This window comes from Oncorhynchus tshawytscha, linkage group LG04 (assembly GCF_018296145.1).
Source record: "Oncorhynchus tshawytscha isolate Ot180627B linkage group LG04, Otsh_v2.0, whole genome shotgun sequence".
In the NCBI taxonomy this organism is placed as follows: domain Eukaryota; kingdom Metazoa; phylum Chordata; class Actinopteri; order Salmoniformes; family Salmonidae; genus Oncorhynchus; species Oncorhynchus tshawytscha.
The window spans coordinates 75,262,195-75,279,407 of NC_056432.1; the positions used below are offsets into that span (position 1 = coordinate 75,262,195).

The 17,213-nt window shown below is 47.3% G+C and overlaps 1 protein-coding gene across 4 annotated transcripts in view; it reads left to right on the forward strand.

Moving 5' to 3' along the window:
- The window catches only part of LOC112237183 (protein unc-13 homolog C-like), a 261,928-nt gene that overhangs the window by 160,277 nt on the left and 84,438 nt on the right, over nucleotides 1-17,213 (forward strand). Inside the window, exon 25 of one of the 4 annotated variants that reach the window (XM_042321233.1) lies at nucleotides 8,370-8,396. The exons of 2 other annotated variants lie outside the window; for them this stretch is intronic. In XM_042321233.1, the coding sequence (XP_042177167.1) occupies nucleotides 8,370-8,396 (27 nt within the window). The remainder of the gene's footprint in view (nucleotides 1-8,369; nucleotides 8,397-17,213) is intronic. One more of the 4 variants, XM_042321234.1, reaches the window with a different exon arrangement.

Sequence of the window (17,213 nt, forward strand, 5' to 3'; positions counted from 1 at the left end):
AGGTCTGTACTGTAGCAACCCCTTACCTTTATACATACCCCTTACCCTTTACCCCAACCCCAAGACCATGGGAGGCAAACAGGTCTGTACTGTAACCTATTACCTTTATACATACCCCTTACCCTTTACCCCAACCCCAAGACCATGGGAGGCAAACAGGTCTGTACTGTAACCTATTACCTTTATACATACCCCTTACCCTTTACCCCAACCCCAAGACCATGGGAGGCAAACAGGTCTGTACTGTAGCTACCCCTTACCTTTATACATACCCCTTACCCTTTACCCCAACCCCAAGACCATGGGAGGCAAACAGGTCTGTACTGTAGCAACCTATTACCTTTATACATACCCCTTACCCTTTACCCCAACCCCAAGACCATGGGAGGCAAACAGGTCTGTACTGTAGCAACCTATTACCTTTATACATACCCCTTACCCTTTACCCCAACCCCAAGACCATGGGAGGCAAACAGGTCTGTACTGTAGCAACCCCTTACCTTTATACATACCCCTTACCCTTTACCCCAACCCCAAGACCATGGGAGGCAAACAGGTCTGTACTGTAGCTACCCCTTACCTTTATACATACCCCTTACCCTTTACCCCAACCCCAAGACCATGGGAGGCAAACAGGTCTGTACTGTAGCAACCTATTACCTTTATACATACCCCTTACCCTTTACCCCAACCCCAAGACCATGGGAGGCAAACAGGTCTGTACTGTAGCAACCCCTTACCTTTATACATACCCCTTACCCTTTACCCCAACCCCAAGACCATGGGAGGCAAACAGGTCTGTACTGTAGCTACCCCTTACCTTTATACATACCCCCTTACCCTTTACCCCAACCCCAAGACCATGGGAGGCAAACAGGTCTGTACTGTAGCAACCTATTACCTTTATACATACCCCTTACCCTTTACCCCAACCCCAAGACCATGGGAGGCAAACAGGTCTGTACTGTAGCAACCCCTTACCTTTATACATACCCTTACCCTTTACCCCAACCCCAAGACCATGGGAGGCAAACAGGTCTGTACTGTAGCTACCCCTTACCTTTATACATACCCCTTACCCTTTACCCCAACCCCAAGACCATGGGAGGCAAACAGGTCTGTACTGTAGCAACCCCTTACCTTTATACATACCCCTTACCCTTTACCCCAACCCCAAGACCATGGGAGGCAAACAGGTCTGTACTGTAGCTACCCCTTACCTTTATACATACCCCTTACCCTTTACCCCAACCCCAAGACCATGGGAGGCAAACAGGTCTGTACTGTAGCAACCTATTACCTTTATACATACCCCTTACCCTTTACCCCAACCCCAAGACCATGGGAGGCAAACAGGTCTGTACTGTAGCAACCTATTACCTTTATACATACCCCTTACCCTTTACCCCAACCCCAAGACCATGGGAGGCAAACAGGTCTGTACTGTAGCAACCTATTACCTTTATACATACCCCTTACCCTTTACCCCAACCCCAAGACCATGGGAGGCAAACAGGTCTGTACTGTAGCTACCCCTTACCTTTATACATACCCCTTACCCTTTACCCCAACCCCAAGACCATGGGAGGCAAACAGGTCTGTACTGTAGCTACCCCTTACCTTTATACATACCCCTTATCCTTTACCCCAACCCCAAGACCATGGGAGGCAAACAGGTCTGTACTGTAGCTACCCCTTACCTTTATACATACCCCTTACCCTTTACCCCAACCCCAAGACCATGGGAGGCAAACAGGTCTGTACTGTAGCTACCCCTTACCTTTATACATACCCCTTACCCTTTACCCCAACCCCAAGACCATGGGAGGCAAACAGGTCTGTACTGTAGCAACCCCTTACCTTTATACATACCCCTTACCCTTTACCCCAACCCCAAGACCATGGGAGGCAAGCAGGTCTGGATCTCTTCTTCCCTCCTCATATCCCCATGTTCCCAGACCCTCCCTGGCCCTAATCCCTGTCCTACCCCATCAGACAATCCTCACCTTCCCCCTAGATCTGTCACTATCCCTCTGAAGACTGGTTCTATTTCTCCACTCTTCTAACTCTTCTCCATCCATCCTGTCTGGTCTTGTACGTTCTACTTTGTTTCTTTTATAAATGTTGTTTTATAAATGTTTGATGAATGTATGGGGGAAAGCCCTTAGTCTGTGTCTTGGGTTTCAGATGTTCTAGCATGTCCCCCTCTTAACGATTTCTGTCTGTCTCTCTGTCTGTTTCTCCCTCTAAGTCTGTATGTCTGTCCCCCTCTAAGCCTGTCTTTCTGTCCCTCTCTAAGTCTCTCTGTCCCCCTCTAAGTCTGTCTGTCTCTAAATCCATCTATCTGCCTCTCTGTCTGCCCCCCCCTCTAAGTCTCTGTCTGTAAGTCTATCTGTCCCCCTGCTCTGAGCCAGTCTGTCAGTCTGTCAGTCTGTCAGTCTGTCTGTCTGTCTGTCTGTCTGTCTGTCTGTCTGTCTGTCTGTCTGTCTGTCTGTCTGTCTGTCTGTCTGTCTGTCTGTCTGTCTGTCTGTCTGTCTGTCTGTCTGACCCCTCTAAGTATGTCTGTCTGTCCCCCTAAGTATATCTGTCTCTAAGTCCATCTGTCTGTCTATCTGCCTCTGAGTCTATCTGTCTGTCTCTAAATCTGTCTGTCTCTCTATCTGTCTGTCTGTCTGTCTGTCTTTCCACCTGCCTCTCTCTCTCTCTCTGTCTGTCTGTCTGTCTGTCTGTCTGTCTGTCTGTCTGTCTGTCTGTCTGTCTGTCTGTCTGTCTGTCTGTCTGTCTGTCTGTCTGTCTGTCTGTCTGTCTGTCTGTCTGTCTGCCGCTCCCTCTAAGTCTATCTTTCTGTCTCCCTGCCTCTCCCTGTAAGTCTATCTTTCTGTCTCCCTGCCTCTCCCTCTAAGTCTATCTTTCTGTCTCCCTGCCTCTCCCTGTAAGTCTATCTTTCTGTCTCCCTGCCTCTCCCTGTAAGTCTATCTTTCTGTCTCCCTGCCTCTCCCTGTAAGTCTATCTTTCTGTCTCCCTGCCTCTCCCTCTAAGTCTATCTTTCTGTCTCCCTGCCGCTCCCTGTAAGTCTATCTTTCTGTCTCCCTGCCTCTCCCTGTAAGTCTATCTTTCTGTCTCCCTGCCTCTCCCTGTAAGTCTATCTTTCTGTCTCCCTGCCGCTCCCTGTAAGTCTATCTTTCTGTCTCCCTGCCTCTCCCTCTAAGTCTATCTTTCTGTCTCCCTGCCTCTCCCTCTAAGTCTATCTTTCTGTCTCCCTGCCGCTCCCTGTAAGTCTATCTTTCTGTCTCCCTGCCTCTCCCTCTAAGTCTATCTTTCTGTCTCCCTGCCTCTCCCTCTAAGTCTATCTTTCTGTCTCCCTGCCTCTCCCTCTAAGTCTATCTTTCTGTCTCCCTGCCTCTCCCTCTAAGTCTATCTTTCTGTCTCCCTGCCTCTCCCTCTAAGTCTATCTTTCTGTCTCCCTGCCTCTCCCTCTAAGTCTATCTTTCTGTCTCCCTGCCTCTCCCTCTAAGTCTATCTTTCTGTCTCCCTGCCTCTCCCTCTAAGTCTATCTTTCTGTCTCCCTGCCTCTCCCTCTAAGTCTATCTTTCTGTTTGTCCCCCTCTAAATCTATCTGTCTGTCGCTCTAAGTCTGTTTGTCTGTCTGCCTCTCCCCCTAAGTCTGTCTGTATCTTTTCCTCTCTCTGTAAATCTGTCTGTCCACCTCTAAGTCTGTCTGTCTGTCTCTCTGTCTCCCTCTCCCTCTATGTCTATCTGTCTGTCTGTTTTCCTGCCTCTCCATGCAAGTATATCTGTCTGTCTCCCTCTAAGTTCATCTGTCTCTCTGTCTACCTCTCCCTCTAAGTGTCTGTCTGTCTGTCTGTCTGTCTGTCTGTCTGTCTGTCTGTCTAACTGTCTGTCTGTCTGTCTGTCTGTCTGTCTGTCTCCCTGCCTCTCCCTCTAAGTCTATCTTTCTGTCTCCCTGCCTCTCCCTGTAAGTCTATCTTTCTGTCTCCCTGCCTCTCCCTCTAAGTCTATCTTTCTGTCTCCCTGCCTCTCCCTCTAAGTCTATCTTTCTGTCTCCCTGCCTCTCCCTGTAAGTCTATCTTTCTGTCTCCCTGCCTCTCCCTCTAAGTCTATCTTTCTGTCTCCCTGCCTCTCCCTCTAAGTCTATCTTTCTGTCTCCCTGCCTCTCCCTCTAAGTCTATCTTTCTGTCTCCCTGCCTCTCCCTCTAAGTCTATCTTTCTGTCTCCCTGCCTCTCCCTCTAAGTCTATCTTTCTGTCTCCCTGCCTCTCCCTGTAAGTCTATCTTTCTGTCTCCCTGCCTCTCCCTCTAAGTCTATCTTTCTGTCTCCCTGCCTCTCCCTGTAAGTCTATCTTTCTGTCTCCCTGCCTCTCCCTGTAAGTCTATCTTTCTGTCTCCCTGCCTCTCCCTCTAAGTCTATCTTTCTGTCTCCCTGCCTCTCCCTGTAAGTCTATCTTTCTGTCTCCCTGCCTCTCCCTGTAAGTCTATCTTTCTGTCTCCCTGCCTCTCCCTCTAAGTCTATCTTTCTGTCTCCCTGCCTCTCCCTGTAAGTCTATCTTTCTGTTTGTCCCCCTCTAAATCTATCTGTCTGTCGCTCTAAGTCTGTTTGTCTGTCTGCCTCTCCCGCTAAGTCTGTCTGTATCTTTTCCTCTCTCTGTAAATCTGTCTGTCCACCTCTAAGTCTGTCTGTCTGTCTCTCTGTCTCCCTCTCCCTCTATGTCTATCTGTCTGTCTGTTTTCCTGCCTCTCCATGCAAGTATATCTGTCTGTCTCCCTCTAAGTTCATCTGTCTCTCTGTCTACCTCTCCCTCTAAGTGTCTGTCTGTCTGTCTGTCTGTCTGTCTGTCTGTCTGTCTGTCTGTCTGTCTGTCTGTCTGTCTGTCTGTCTGTCTGTCTGTCTGTCTGTCTGTCTGTCTGTCTGTCTGTCTGTCTGTCTGTCTGTCTGTCTGACTGTCTCTCTGCCTCTCTGTCTGACTCTCTGCCTCTCTGTCTGACTCTCTGCCTCTCTGTCTGACTCTCTGACTCTCTGTCTGACTCTCTGCCTCTCTGTCTGACTCTCTGCCTCTCTGTCTGACTCTCTGCCTCTCTGTCTGACTCTCTGCCTCTCTGTCTGACTCTCTGCCTCTCTGTCTGACTCTCTGCCTCTCTGCCTCTGCCTCTCTGTCTCTCCCTCTAATTATATCTGTCTGTCTAACTGTCTGTCTGCCTCTCCCTCTAAGTATATCTGCCTGTCTCTCTACCTGGTATGTCTGTCTCTCTCTCACTCTCTGTCTCTGTCTCTCTGACTGTCTCTGTGTCTGTCTCTCTCTCTGTGGCTGTGTCTGTCTAATCCTGAGAATATAGCAACAGTTTTCTGTTATGTGCATGGTGTCTCTCTCTGTCTGTGTCTGTCTAATCCTGAGAATATAGCAACAGTTTTCTGTTATGTGCATGGTGTCTCTCTCTCTGTGTCTGTCTAATCCTGAGAATATAGCAACAGTTTTCTGTTATGTGCATGGTGTCTCTCTCTGTCTGTGTCTGTCTAATCCTGAGAATATAGCAACAGTTTTCTGTTATGTGCATGGTGTCTCTCTCTCTCTGTGTCTGTCTAATCCTGAGAATATAGCAACAGTTTTCTGTTATGTACATGGTGTCTCTCTCTCTGTGTCTGTCTAATCCTGAGAATATAGCAACAGTTTTCTGTTATGTGCATGGTGTCTCTCTCTCTGTGTCTGTCTAATCCTGAGAATATAGCAACAGTTTTCTGTTATGTGCATGGTGTCTCTCTCTCTGTGTCTGTGTCTGTCTAATCCTGAGAATATAGCAACAGTTTTCTGTTATGTGCATGGTGTCTCTCTCTCTCTGTGTCTGTCTAATCCTGAGAATATAGCAACAGTTTTCTGTTATGTACATGGTGTCTCTCTCTCTGTGTCTGTCTAATCCTGAGAATATAGCAACAGTTTTCTGTTATGTGCATGGTGTCTCTCTCTCTGTGTCTGTCTAATCCTGAGAATATAGCAACAGTTTTCTGTTATGTACATGGTGTCTCTCTCTCTGTGTCTGTCTAATCCTGAGAATATAGCAACAGTTTTCTGTTATGTGCATGGTGTCTCTCTCTCTCTGTGTCTGTGTCTGTCTAATCCTGAGAATATAGCAACAGTTTTCTGTTATGTACATGGTGTCTCTCTCTCTGTGTCTGTCTAATCCTGAGAATATAGCAACAGTTTTCTGTTATGTGCATGGTGTCTCTCTCTCTGTGTCTGTCTAATCCTGAGAATATAGCAACAGTTTTCTGTTATGTGCATGGTGTCTCTCTCTCTGTGTCTGTGTCTGTCTAATCCTGAGAATATAGCAACAGTTTTCTGTTATGTGCATGGTGTCTCTCTCTCTGTGTCTGTCTAATCCTGAGAATATAGCAACAGTTTTCTGTTATGTACATGGTGTCTCTCTCTCTCTGTGTCTGTCTAATCCTGAGAATATAGCAACAGTTTTCTGTTATGTGCATGGTGTCTCTCTCTCTCTGTGTCTGTGTCTGTCTAATCCTGAGAATATAGCAACAGTTTTCTGTTATGTGCATGGTGTCTCTCTGTCTGTGTCTGTCTAATCCTGAGAATATAGCAACAGTTTTCTGTTATGTGCATGGTGTCTCTCTCTCTCTATGTCTGTCTAATCCTGAGAATATAGCAACAGTTTTCTGTTATGTGCATGGTGTCTCTCTCTCTCTATGTCTGTCTAATCCTGAGAATATAGCAACAGTTTTCTGTTATGTGCATGGTGTCTCTCTCTCTCTATGTCTGTCTAATCCTGAGAATATAGCAACAGTTTTCTGTTATGTACATGGTGTCTCTCTCTCTGTGTCTGTCTAATCCTGAGAATATAGCAACAGTTTTCTGTTATGTGCATGGTGTCTCTCTCTCTGTGTCTGTCTAATCCTGAGAATATAGCAACAGTTTTCTGTTATGTGCATGGTGTCTCTCTCTCTGTGTCTGTGTCTGTCTAATCCTGAGAATATAGCAACAGTTTTCTGTTATGTGCATGGTGTCTCTCTCTCTATGTCTGTCTAATCCTGAGAATATAGCAACAGTTTTCTGTTATGTACATGGTGTCTCTCTCTCTCTGTGTCTGTCTAATCCTGAGAATATAGCAACAGTTTTCTGTTATGTGCATGGTGTCTCTCTCTCTCTGTGTCTGTGTCTGTCTAATCCTGAGAATATAGCAACAGTTTTCTGTTATGTACATGGTGTCTCTCTCTCTGTGTCTGTCTAATCCTGAGAATATAGCAACAGTTTTCTGTTATGTGCATGGTGTCTCTCTCTCTGTGTCTGTCTAATCCTGAGAATATAGCAACAGTTTTCTGTTATGTGCATGGTGTCTCTCTCTGTGTCTGTGTCTGTCTAATCCTGAGAATATAGCAACAGTTTTCTGTTATGTGCATGGTGTCTCTCTCTCTATGTCTGTCTAATCCTGAGAATATAGCAACAGTTTTCTGTTATGTACATGGTGTCTCTCTCTCTCTGTGTCTGTCTAATCCTGAGAATATAGCAACAGTTTTCTGTTATGTGCATGGTGTCTCTCTCTCTCTGTGTCTGTGTCTGTCTAATCCTGAGAATATAGCAACAGTTTTCTGTTATGTGCATGGTGTCTCTCTCTCTGTGTCTGTGTCTGTCTAATCCTGAGAATATAGCAACAGTTTTCTGTTATGTGCATGGTGTCTCTCTCTCTGTGTCTGTCTAATCCTGAGAATATAGCAACAGTTTTCTGTTATGTGCATGGTGTCTCTCTGTCTGTGTCTGTCTAATCCTGAGAATATAGCAACAGTTTTCTGTTATGTGCATGGTGTCTCTCTGTCTGTGTCTGTCTAATCCTGAGAATATAGCAACAGTTTTCTGTTATGTACATGGTGTCTCTCTCTCTGTGTCTGTCTAATCCTGAGAATATAGCAACAGTTTTCTGTTATGTGCATGGTGTCTCTCTCTCTGTGTCTGTCTAATCCTGAGAATATAGCAACAGTTTTCTGTTATGTGCATGGTGTCTCTCTCTCTGTGGCTGTGTCTGTCTAATCCTGAGAATATAGCAACAGTTTTCTGTTATGTACATGGTGTCTCTCTCTCTGTGTCTGTCTAATCCTGAGAATATAGCAACAGTTTTCTGTTATGTACATGGTGTCTCTCTCTCTCTGTGTCTGTCTAATCCTGAGAATATAGCAACAGTTTTCTGTTATGTACATGGTGTCTCTCTCTCTGTGTCTGTCTAATCCTGAGAATATAGCAACAGTTTTCTGTTATGTACATGGTGTCTCTCCTTGTTTCTAACGTTTTAAATGCCTTGAGTTGTGTCTTCTGTGGTCTTGTGTTTCCCCATTCTACCCTGCTCTCTTTCAAGGAGGAGGGGGCTGTGTCCTTTTGCAAGGTGTGTAGTATAGGACTCCTACCTCCTACCATCCTAACCCCCCTTTACTAAACATAGGACTCCTACCTCCTACCATCCTAACCCCCCTTTACTAAACATAGGACTCCTACCTCCTACCATCCTAACCCCCTTTACTAAACATAGGACTCCTACCTCCTACCATCCTAACCCCCTTTACTAAACATAGGACTCCTACCTCCTACCATCCTAACCCCCTTTACTAAACATAGGACTCCTACCTCCTACCATCCTAACCCCCTTTTACTAAACATAGGACTCCTACCTCCTACCATCCTAACCCCCCCCCTTTACTAAACATAGGACTCCTACCATCCTAACCCCCCCCTTTACTAAACATAGAACTCCTACCTCCTACCATCCTAACCCCCTTTACTAAACATAGGTCTCCTACCCTACCATCCTAACCCCCTTTACTAAACATAGAACTCCTACCTCCTACCATCCTAACCCCCCTTTACTAAACATAGGTCTCCTACCACCTACCATCCTAACCCCCCTTTACTAAACATAGGACTCCTACCATCCTACATAACACCCTTTACTAAACATAGAACTCCTACCTAACACCCTTTACTAAACATAACTCCTACCATCCTACATAACACCCTTTGCTAAACATAGAACTCCTACCTAACACCCTTTACTAAACAGAACTCCTACCTAACACCCTTTACTAAACAGAACTCCTACCATCCCTAACATTCTTCATAAAACCCTTTAGGTCTACTAAAGATAAGTCTTCCACCATCCTTACCATCTTTCACTTAGAATAGGATTCCTTAGAAATGGTTGTGGTCCTTCATTCTGTTTAACCTGATGTAGATCATGTGGATGGAAACAGTGGTAATACAGAGTGAAGGACATTATTTATTTTAGCATGGGACACCTTAACTATCCCTACCACCATCTACTGAACTATAGTAAATGCATGTACCCGCACCCCAATCCCCACCTATGCTTCTACCTCTCTCAGCACCACACACACAGACATAAACACACACACCCCACCTATGCTCTGACTCTCTCAGCAGCATATGCAACAGGGAATATGGTATCAGAACTACCTGACTATCTGGCATCTAGCCCCCGCGCTCTGTCATCTAGCCCCACTCTCTGTCATCTAGCCCCACTCTCTGTCAGGGAGCAGTATTCTTCTGTCATCTAGCCCCCGCGTTCTGTCATCTAGCCCCACTTTCTGTCAGGGAGCCGTATTCATCTGTCATCTAGCCCCCGCGCTCTGTCATCTAGTCCCACTCTCTGTCAGGGAGCCGTATTCATCTGTCATCTAGCCCCACTCTCTGTCAGGGAGCAGTATTCATCTGTCATCTAGCCCCCACTCTCTGTCAGGGAACAGTATTCATCTGTCATCTAGCCCCCACTCTCTGTCATTGAGCAGTATTCATCTGTCATCTAGCCCCCACTCTCTGTCAGGGAGCAGTATTCATCTGTCATCTAGCCCCACTCTCTGTCAGGGAGCAGTATTCATCTGTCATCTAGCCCCCACTCTCTGTCATTGAGCAGTATTCATCTGTCATCTAGCCCCCACTCTCTGTCAGGGAGCAGTATTCATCTGTCATCTAGCCCCACTCTCTGTCAGGGAGCAGTATTCATCTGTCATCTAGCCCCCGCGCTCTGTCATCTAGCCCCACTCTCTGTCAGGGAGCAGTATTCATGTGTTATCTAGCCCCACTCTCTGTCAGGGAGCAGTATTCATGTGTCATCTAGCCCCCTCTCTGCACCCTGTCATCTAGCCCCACTCTCTGTCAGGGAGCAGTATCCATCTGTCATCTAGCCCCACTCTCTGTCAGGGAGCAGTATTCATCTGTCATCTAGCCCCACTCTCTCTGTCAGGGAGCAGTATTCATCTGTCATCTAGCCCCACTCTCTGTCAGGGAGCAGTATTCATCTGTCATCTAGCCCCACTCTGTCAGGGAGCAGTATTCATCTGTCATCTAGCAGCAGTATTCATCTGTCATCTAGCCCCACTCTCTGTCAGGGAGCAGTATTCATCTGTCATCTAGCCCCACTCTCTGTCAGGGAGCAGTATTCATCTGTCATCTAGCCCCACTCTCTGTCAGGGAGCAGTATTCATCTGTCATCTAGCCCCACTCTCTGTCAGGGAGCAGTATTCATCTGTCATCTAGCCCCACTCTCTGTCAGGGAGCAGTATTCATCTGTCATCTAGCCCCACTCTCTGTCATGGAGCAGTATTCATTCTGTCATCTAGCCCCACTCTCTGTCAGGGAGCAGTTTTCATCTGTCATCTAGCCCCACTCTCTGTTAGGGAGCAGTATTCATCTAGCCCCACTCTCTGTCAGGGAGCAGTATTCATCTGTCATCTAGCCCCACTCTCTGTCAGGGAGCAGTATTCATCTATCATCTAGCCCCACTCTCTGTCAGGGAGCAGTATTCATCTGTCATCTAACCCCACTCTCTGTCAGGGAGCAGTATTCATGTGTCATCTAGCCCCCACTCTCTGTCATTGAGCAGTATTCATCTGTCATCTAGCCCCCACTCTCTGTCAGGGAGCAGTTTTCATCTGTCTTCTAGCCCCCGCGTCCTGTCATGGAGCAGTATTCATCTGTCATCTAGCCTCACTCTTTGTCAGCGAGCAGTATTCATCTGTTGTCTAGCCCCACTCTCTGTCAGGGAGCAGTATTCATTTGTCATCTAGCCGCACCCTCTGTCAGGGAGCAGTATTCATCTGTCATCTAGCCCCACTCTCTGTCAGGGAGCAGTATTCATCTGTCATCTAGCCCCACTCTCTGTCAGGGCACAGTATTCATCTGTCATCTAGCCCCACTCTCTGTCAGGGTGCAGTATTCATCTGTCATCTAGCCCCACTCTCTGTAAGGGAGAAGTATTCATCTGTCATTTATCCCCACTCTCTGTCAGGGAGCAGTATTCATCTGTCATCTTGCCCCACTCTCTGTCAGGGAGCAGTATTCATCTGTCATCTAGCCCCACTCTCTGTCAGGGAGCAGTATTCATCTGTCATCTAGCCCCACTCTCTGTCAGGGAGCAGTATTCATCTGTCATCTAGCCCCACTCTCTGTCAGGGAGCAGTATTCATGTGTCATCTAGCCCCCACTCTCTGTCATTGAGCAGTATTCATCTGTCATCTAGCCCCCACTCTCTGTCAGGGAGCAGTATTCATCTGTCATCTAGCCTCACTCTTTGTCAGCGAGCAGTATTCATCTGTTGTCTAGCCCCACTCTCTGTCAGGGAGCAGTATTCATCTGTCATCTAGCCCCACTCTCTGTCAGGGAGCAGTATTCATCTGTCATCTAGCCCCACTCTCTGTCAGGGAGCAGTATTCAACTGTCATCTAGCCCCCTGTCAGCGCTCTGTCATCTAGCCCCACTCTCTGTCAGGGAGCAGTATTCATGTGTCATCTAGCCCCACTCTCTGTCAGGGAGCAGTATTCATCTGTCATCTAGCCCCTGTCAGGGAGCGCATCTGTCATCTAGCCCCACTCTCTGTCAGGGAGCAGTATTCATCTGTCATCTAGCCCCACTCTCTGTCAGGGAGCAGTATTCATCTGTCATCTAGCCCCACTCTCTGTCAGGGAGCAGTATTCATCTGTCATCTAGCCCCTGTCATCTACTCTCTGTCATTGAGCAGTATTCATCTGTCATCTAGCCCCCTCTCTGTCACTCTCTGTCAGGGAGCAGTATTCATCTGTCATCTAGCCCCACTCTCTGTCAGGGAGCAGTATTCATCTGTCATCTAGCCCCACTCTCTGTCAGGGAGCAGTATTCATCTGTCATCTAGCCCCACTCTCTGTCAGGGAGCAGTATTCAACTGTCATCTAGCCCCCTCTCTGCGCTCTGTCATCTAGCCCCACTCTCTGTCAGGGAGCAGTATTCATCTGTCATCTAGCCCCACTCTCTGTCAGGGAGCAGTATTCATCTGTCATCTAGCCCCACTCTCTGTCATGGAGCAGTATTCATTTGTCATCTAGCCCCCACTCTCTGTCAGGGAGCAGTTTTCATCTGTCATCTAGCCCCACTCTCTGTTAGGGAGCAGTATTCATCTAGCCCCACTCTCTGTCAGGGAACAGTATTCATCTGTCATCTATCCCCCACTCTCTGTCAGGGAGCAGTGTTCATCTGTCATCTAGCCCCCACTCTCTTTCAGGGAGCAGTATTCATCTGTCATCTAGCCCCACTCTCTGTCAGGGAGCAGTATTCATCTATCATCTAGCCCCACTCTCTGTCAGGGAGCAGTATTCATGTGTCATCTAGCCCCCACTCTCTGTCATTGAGCAGTATTCATCTGTCATCTAGCCCCCACTCTCTGTCATGGAGCAGTATTCATCTGTCATCTAGCCTCACTCTTTGTCAGCGAGCAGTATTCATCTGTTGTCTAGCCCCACTCTCTGTCAGGGAGCAGTATTCATCTGTCATCTAGCCCCACTCTTGTCAGGGAGCAGTATTCATCTGTCATCTAGCCCCACTCTCTGTCAGGGAGCAGTATTCATCTGTCATCTAGCCCCACTCTCTGTCAGGGAGCAGTATTCATCTGTCATCTAGCCCCACTCTCTGTCAGGGAGCAGTATTCATCTGTCATCTAGCCCCACTCTCTGTCAGGGAGCAGTATTCATCTGTCATCTAGCCCCCACGTATTCATCTGTCATCTAGCCCCACTCTCTGTCAGGGAGCAGTATTCATCTGTCATCTAGCCCCCACTCTCTGTCAGGGAGCAGTATTCATCTGTCATCTAGCCCCACTCTCTGTCAGGGAGCAGTATTCATCTGTCATCTAGCCCCACTCTCTGTCAGGGAGCAGTATTCATCTGTCATCTAGCCCCCACTCTCTGTCATGGAGCAGTATTCATCTGTCACATCTAGCCTCACTCTTTGTCAGCGAGCAGTATTCATCTGTTGTCTAGCCCCACTCTCTGTCAGGGAGCAGTATTCATCTCATCTAGTCAGGGAGCAGTATTCATCTGTCATCTCTAGCCCCTGTCACTCTCTGTCAGGGAGCAGTATTCATCTGTCATCTAGCCCCACTCTCTGTCAGGGAGCAGTATTCATCTGTCATCTAGCCCCACTCTCTGTCAGGGCGCAGTATTTATCTGTCATCTAGCCCCACTCTCTGTCAGGGTGCAGATTTCATCTGTCATCTAGCCCCACTCTCTGTCAGGGAGCAGTATTCATCTGTCATCTATCCCCCACTCTCTGTCGGGGAGCAGTATTCATCTGTCTTCTAGCCCCCACTCTCTTTCAGGGAGCAGTATTCATCTGTCATCTAGCCCCACTCTCTTTCAGGGAGCAGTATTCATCTGTCATCTAGACCCACTCTCTGTCAGGGAGCAGTATTTTTCTGTCATGTAGCCCCACTCTCTGTCAGGGAGCAGTATTCATCTGTCATCTAGCCCCCACTCTCTGTCAGGGAGCAGTATTCATCTGTCATCTAGCCCCCACTCTCTGTCAGGGAGAAGTATTCATCTGTCATTTATCCCCACTCTCTGTCAGGGAGTAGTATTCATCTGTCATCTAGCCCCACTCTCTGTCATTAAGCAGTATTCATCTGTCATCTTGCCCCACTCTCTGTCAGGGAGCAGTATTCATCTGTCGTCTAGCCTCACTCTTTGTCAGCGAGCAGTATTCATCTGTCATCTAGCCGCACCCTCTGTCAGGGAGCAGTATTCATCTGTTATCTAGCCCCACTCTCTGTCAGGGAGCAGTATTCATCTGTCATCTAGCCCCACTCTCTGTCAGGGAGCAGTATTCATCTGTCTATCTAGCCTCACTCTCTTGTCAGGGAGCAGTATTCATCTGTCATCTAGCCCCACTCTCTGTCAGGGAGCAGTATTCATCTGTCATCTAGCCCCACTCTCTGTCAGGGAGCAGTATTCATCTGTCATCTAGCCCCACTCTCTGTCAGGGAGCAGTATTCATCTGTCATCTAGCCCCACTCTCTGTCAGGGAGCAGTATTCATCTGTCATCTAGCCAGTATTCATCTGTCATCTACTCTCTGTCAGGGAGCAGTATTCATCTGTCATCTAGCCCCACTCTCTGTCTGGGCGCAGTATTCATCTGTCATCTAGTCCCACTCTCTGTCAGGGAGCAGTTTTCATCTGTCATCTAGCCCCACTCTCTGTCAGGGAGCAGTATTCATCTGTCATCTAGCCCCACTCTCTGTCAGGGAGCAGTAGTCATCTGCCATCTAGCCCCACTCTCTGTCAGGGAGCAGTATTCATCTGGCATCTAGCCCCACTCTCTGTCAGGGAGCAGTATTCATCTGTCATCTAGCCCCAGCAGCTCTTCATCATCTAGCCCCACTCTCTGTCAGGGTGCAGTATTCATCTGGCATCTAGCCATCTCCACCGCAGGGAGCAGTATTCATCTGTCATCTAGCCCCACTTCTGTCAGGGAGCAGTATTCATCTGTCATCTAGCCCCACTCTCTGTCAGGGAGCAGTATTCATCTGTCATCTAGCCCCACTCTCTGTCAGGGAGCAGTATTCATCTGTCATCTAGCCCCTCTGTCAGGGAGCAGTATTCTCTATCATCTAGCCCTACTCTCTGTCAGGGTGCAGTATTCATCTGTCATCTAGCCCCCTTTGTCACGTCTCTGTCAGGGAGCAGTATTCATCTGTCATCTAGCCCCACTCTCTGTCAGGGAGCAGTATTCATCTGTCATCTAGCCCCACTCTCTGTCAGGGAGCAGTATTCATCTGCATCCCCCACTCTCTGTCAGGGAGCAGTATTCATCTGTCATCTATCCCCCACTCTCTGTCAGGGAGCAGTATTCATCTGTCATCTAGCCCCCACTCTCTGTCAGGGAGCAGTATTCATCTGTCATCTAGCCCCACTCTCTGTCACTCTCTGTCAGGGAGCAGTATTCATCTGTCATCTAGCCCCACTCTCTGTCAGGGAGCAGTATTTTTCTGTCATCTAGCCCCACTCTCTGTCAGGGAGCAGTATTCATCTGTCATCTAGCCCCCACTCTCTGTCAGGGAGCAGTATTCATCTGTCATCTAGCCCCCACTCTCTGTCAGGGAGCAGTATTCATCTGTCATCTAGCCCCACTCTCTGTCAGGGAGCAGTATTCATCTGTCATCCATCCCCACTCTCTGTCAGGGAGCAGTATTCATCTGTCATCTAGCCCACTCTCTGTCAGGGAGCAGTATTCATCTGTCATCTAGCCCCCCCCACTCTCTGTCAGGGAGCAGTATTCATCTGTCTTCTAGCCCCACTCTCTTCAGGGAGCAGTATTCATCTGTCATCTAGCCCCACTCTCTGTCAGGGAGCAGTATTCATCTGTCATCTAGCCCCACTCTCTGTCAGGGAGCATTATTTTTCAGTCATGTAGCCCCACTCTCTTTCAGGGAGCAGTATTCATCTGTCATCTAGCCCCCACTCTCTGTCAGGGAGCAGTATTCATCTGTCATCCATCCCCACTCTCTGTCAGGGAGCAGTATTCATCTGTCATCTAGCCCCCGCGTCCTGTCAGGGCGCAGTATTTATCTAGCATCTAGCCCCCGCGTTCTGTCAGGGCGCAGTATTTATCTAGCATCTAGCCCCCGCGCTCACTTATTTTGGTCCCCAAGCTGAAGCTACAAAATGCTCTAGACAGGATTTCGTACAAACTCTGATGAGCTTCTCAAATGCTTACAAAACTCCCCAGCTGTGCTCTCTCTCTCTCTCTCTCTCTCTCTCAACTAAAGGCTCTGTTACAGTAATGAGGCATCCGAACAGACAGAGTCTGCATCCAAATGCACCATATTCCCTATTTAGTGTGCTACATTTGAGCAAGTAATGTAGTGCACTATAAAAGTAGTTCACTGTAAAGGGAAAGGGGTGCCATTCAGGACAATGCCATAGAAATATCTGACTGAAATTAACAGCTTTAGTTGGTTTGGCTGTAGGTCCTTGCTTTAGACATTTGACAGGTGATTTATTAGGCGAATTGAGTGACAGGGGTGTTGCATTATTCAGGAAAAACATACAATAGTAATCACAACCTGCTACCACTATAAACTACCTTGTCATTCTTGCATTAGACAGCTATTTCTAATGATGTCGGAACATAATGGATCATGCAGGTTGATAAACTAAATGTTTTTTCCATTTTAGGCAGACCTCAGCACAAAAACACATTACTGGCTGACTGGCAGTGAAAGTGTTCCCAAAGCAATTAGCGAACTGAAAGCCAGGGCAATTACACAGATCAATGTGCTATCATATCATTTGAAATAACACATATTTCAGGCTCTACATATGATAGAATGAGAAATAACACATCCGTCATTTCATGGAATGTTAAATAATAGATTAACATCAACTTCTGCAAGGCTGAGACAGAGACGTGAGAGAGGATAACATCTTGATCGCTGTGTAATGGCTTCTATAATGGCTTACTATACACAACAGCTGTCTCTACAAGCCATCCACCATCAGAATGAGATAGGATTAGAGAGCTGGTCTGCGACCGCATGGCTCTTATCTACCCTAATGTGAGGTTCTGTCACATTTACACACACACACACACACACACACACATATATGTATATATGTATATATATATGCACACACGCACACACACTGTAAAGTGGCACTGGAGAAGAAGGCTGACGTTTTACGTGTTCCTATCCAATTGTGATTGTTTCTTTGCGTTGTTTGCAACTTATTTTAAAACTTTTTTCATACATAATGTTGCTGCTACCATCTCTTATGAAAATAACTTCCGAACTGCGATTACTCACCACAAACTGGCAGAGTCCTTTTTTTCCTTTAATGAGCCCGACGTGAATGACTTATTGCTTTCCCGGGAACAGGCCCAGATC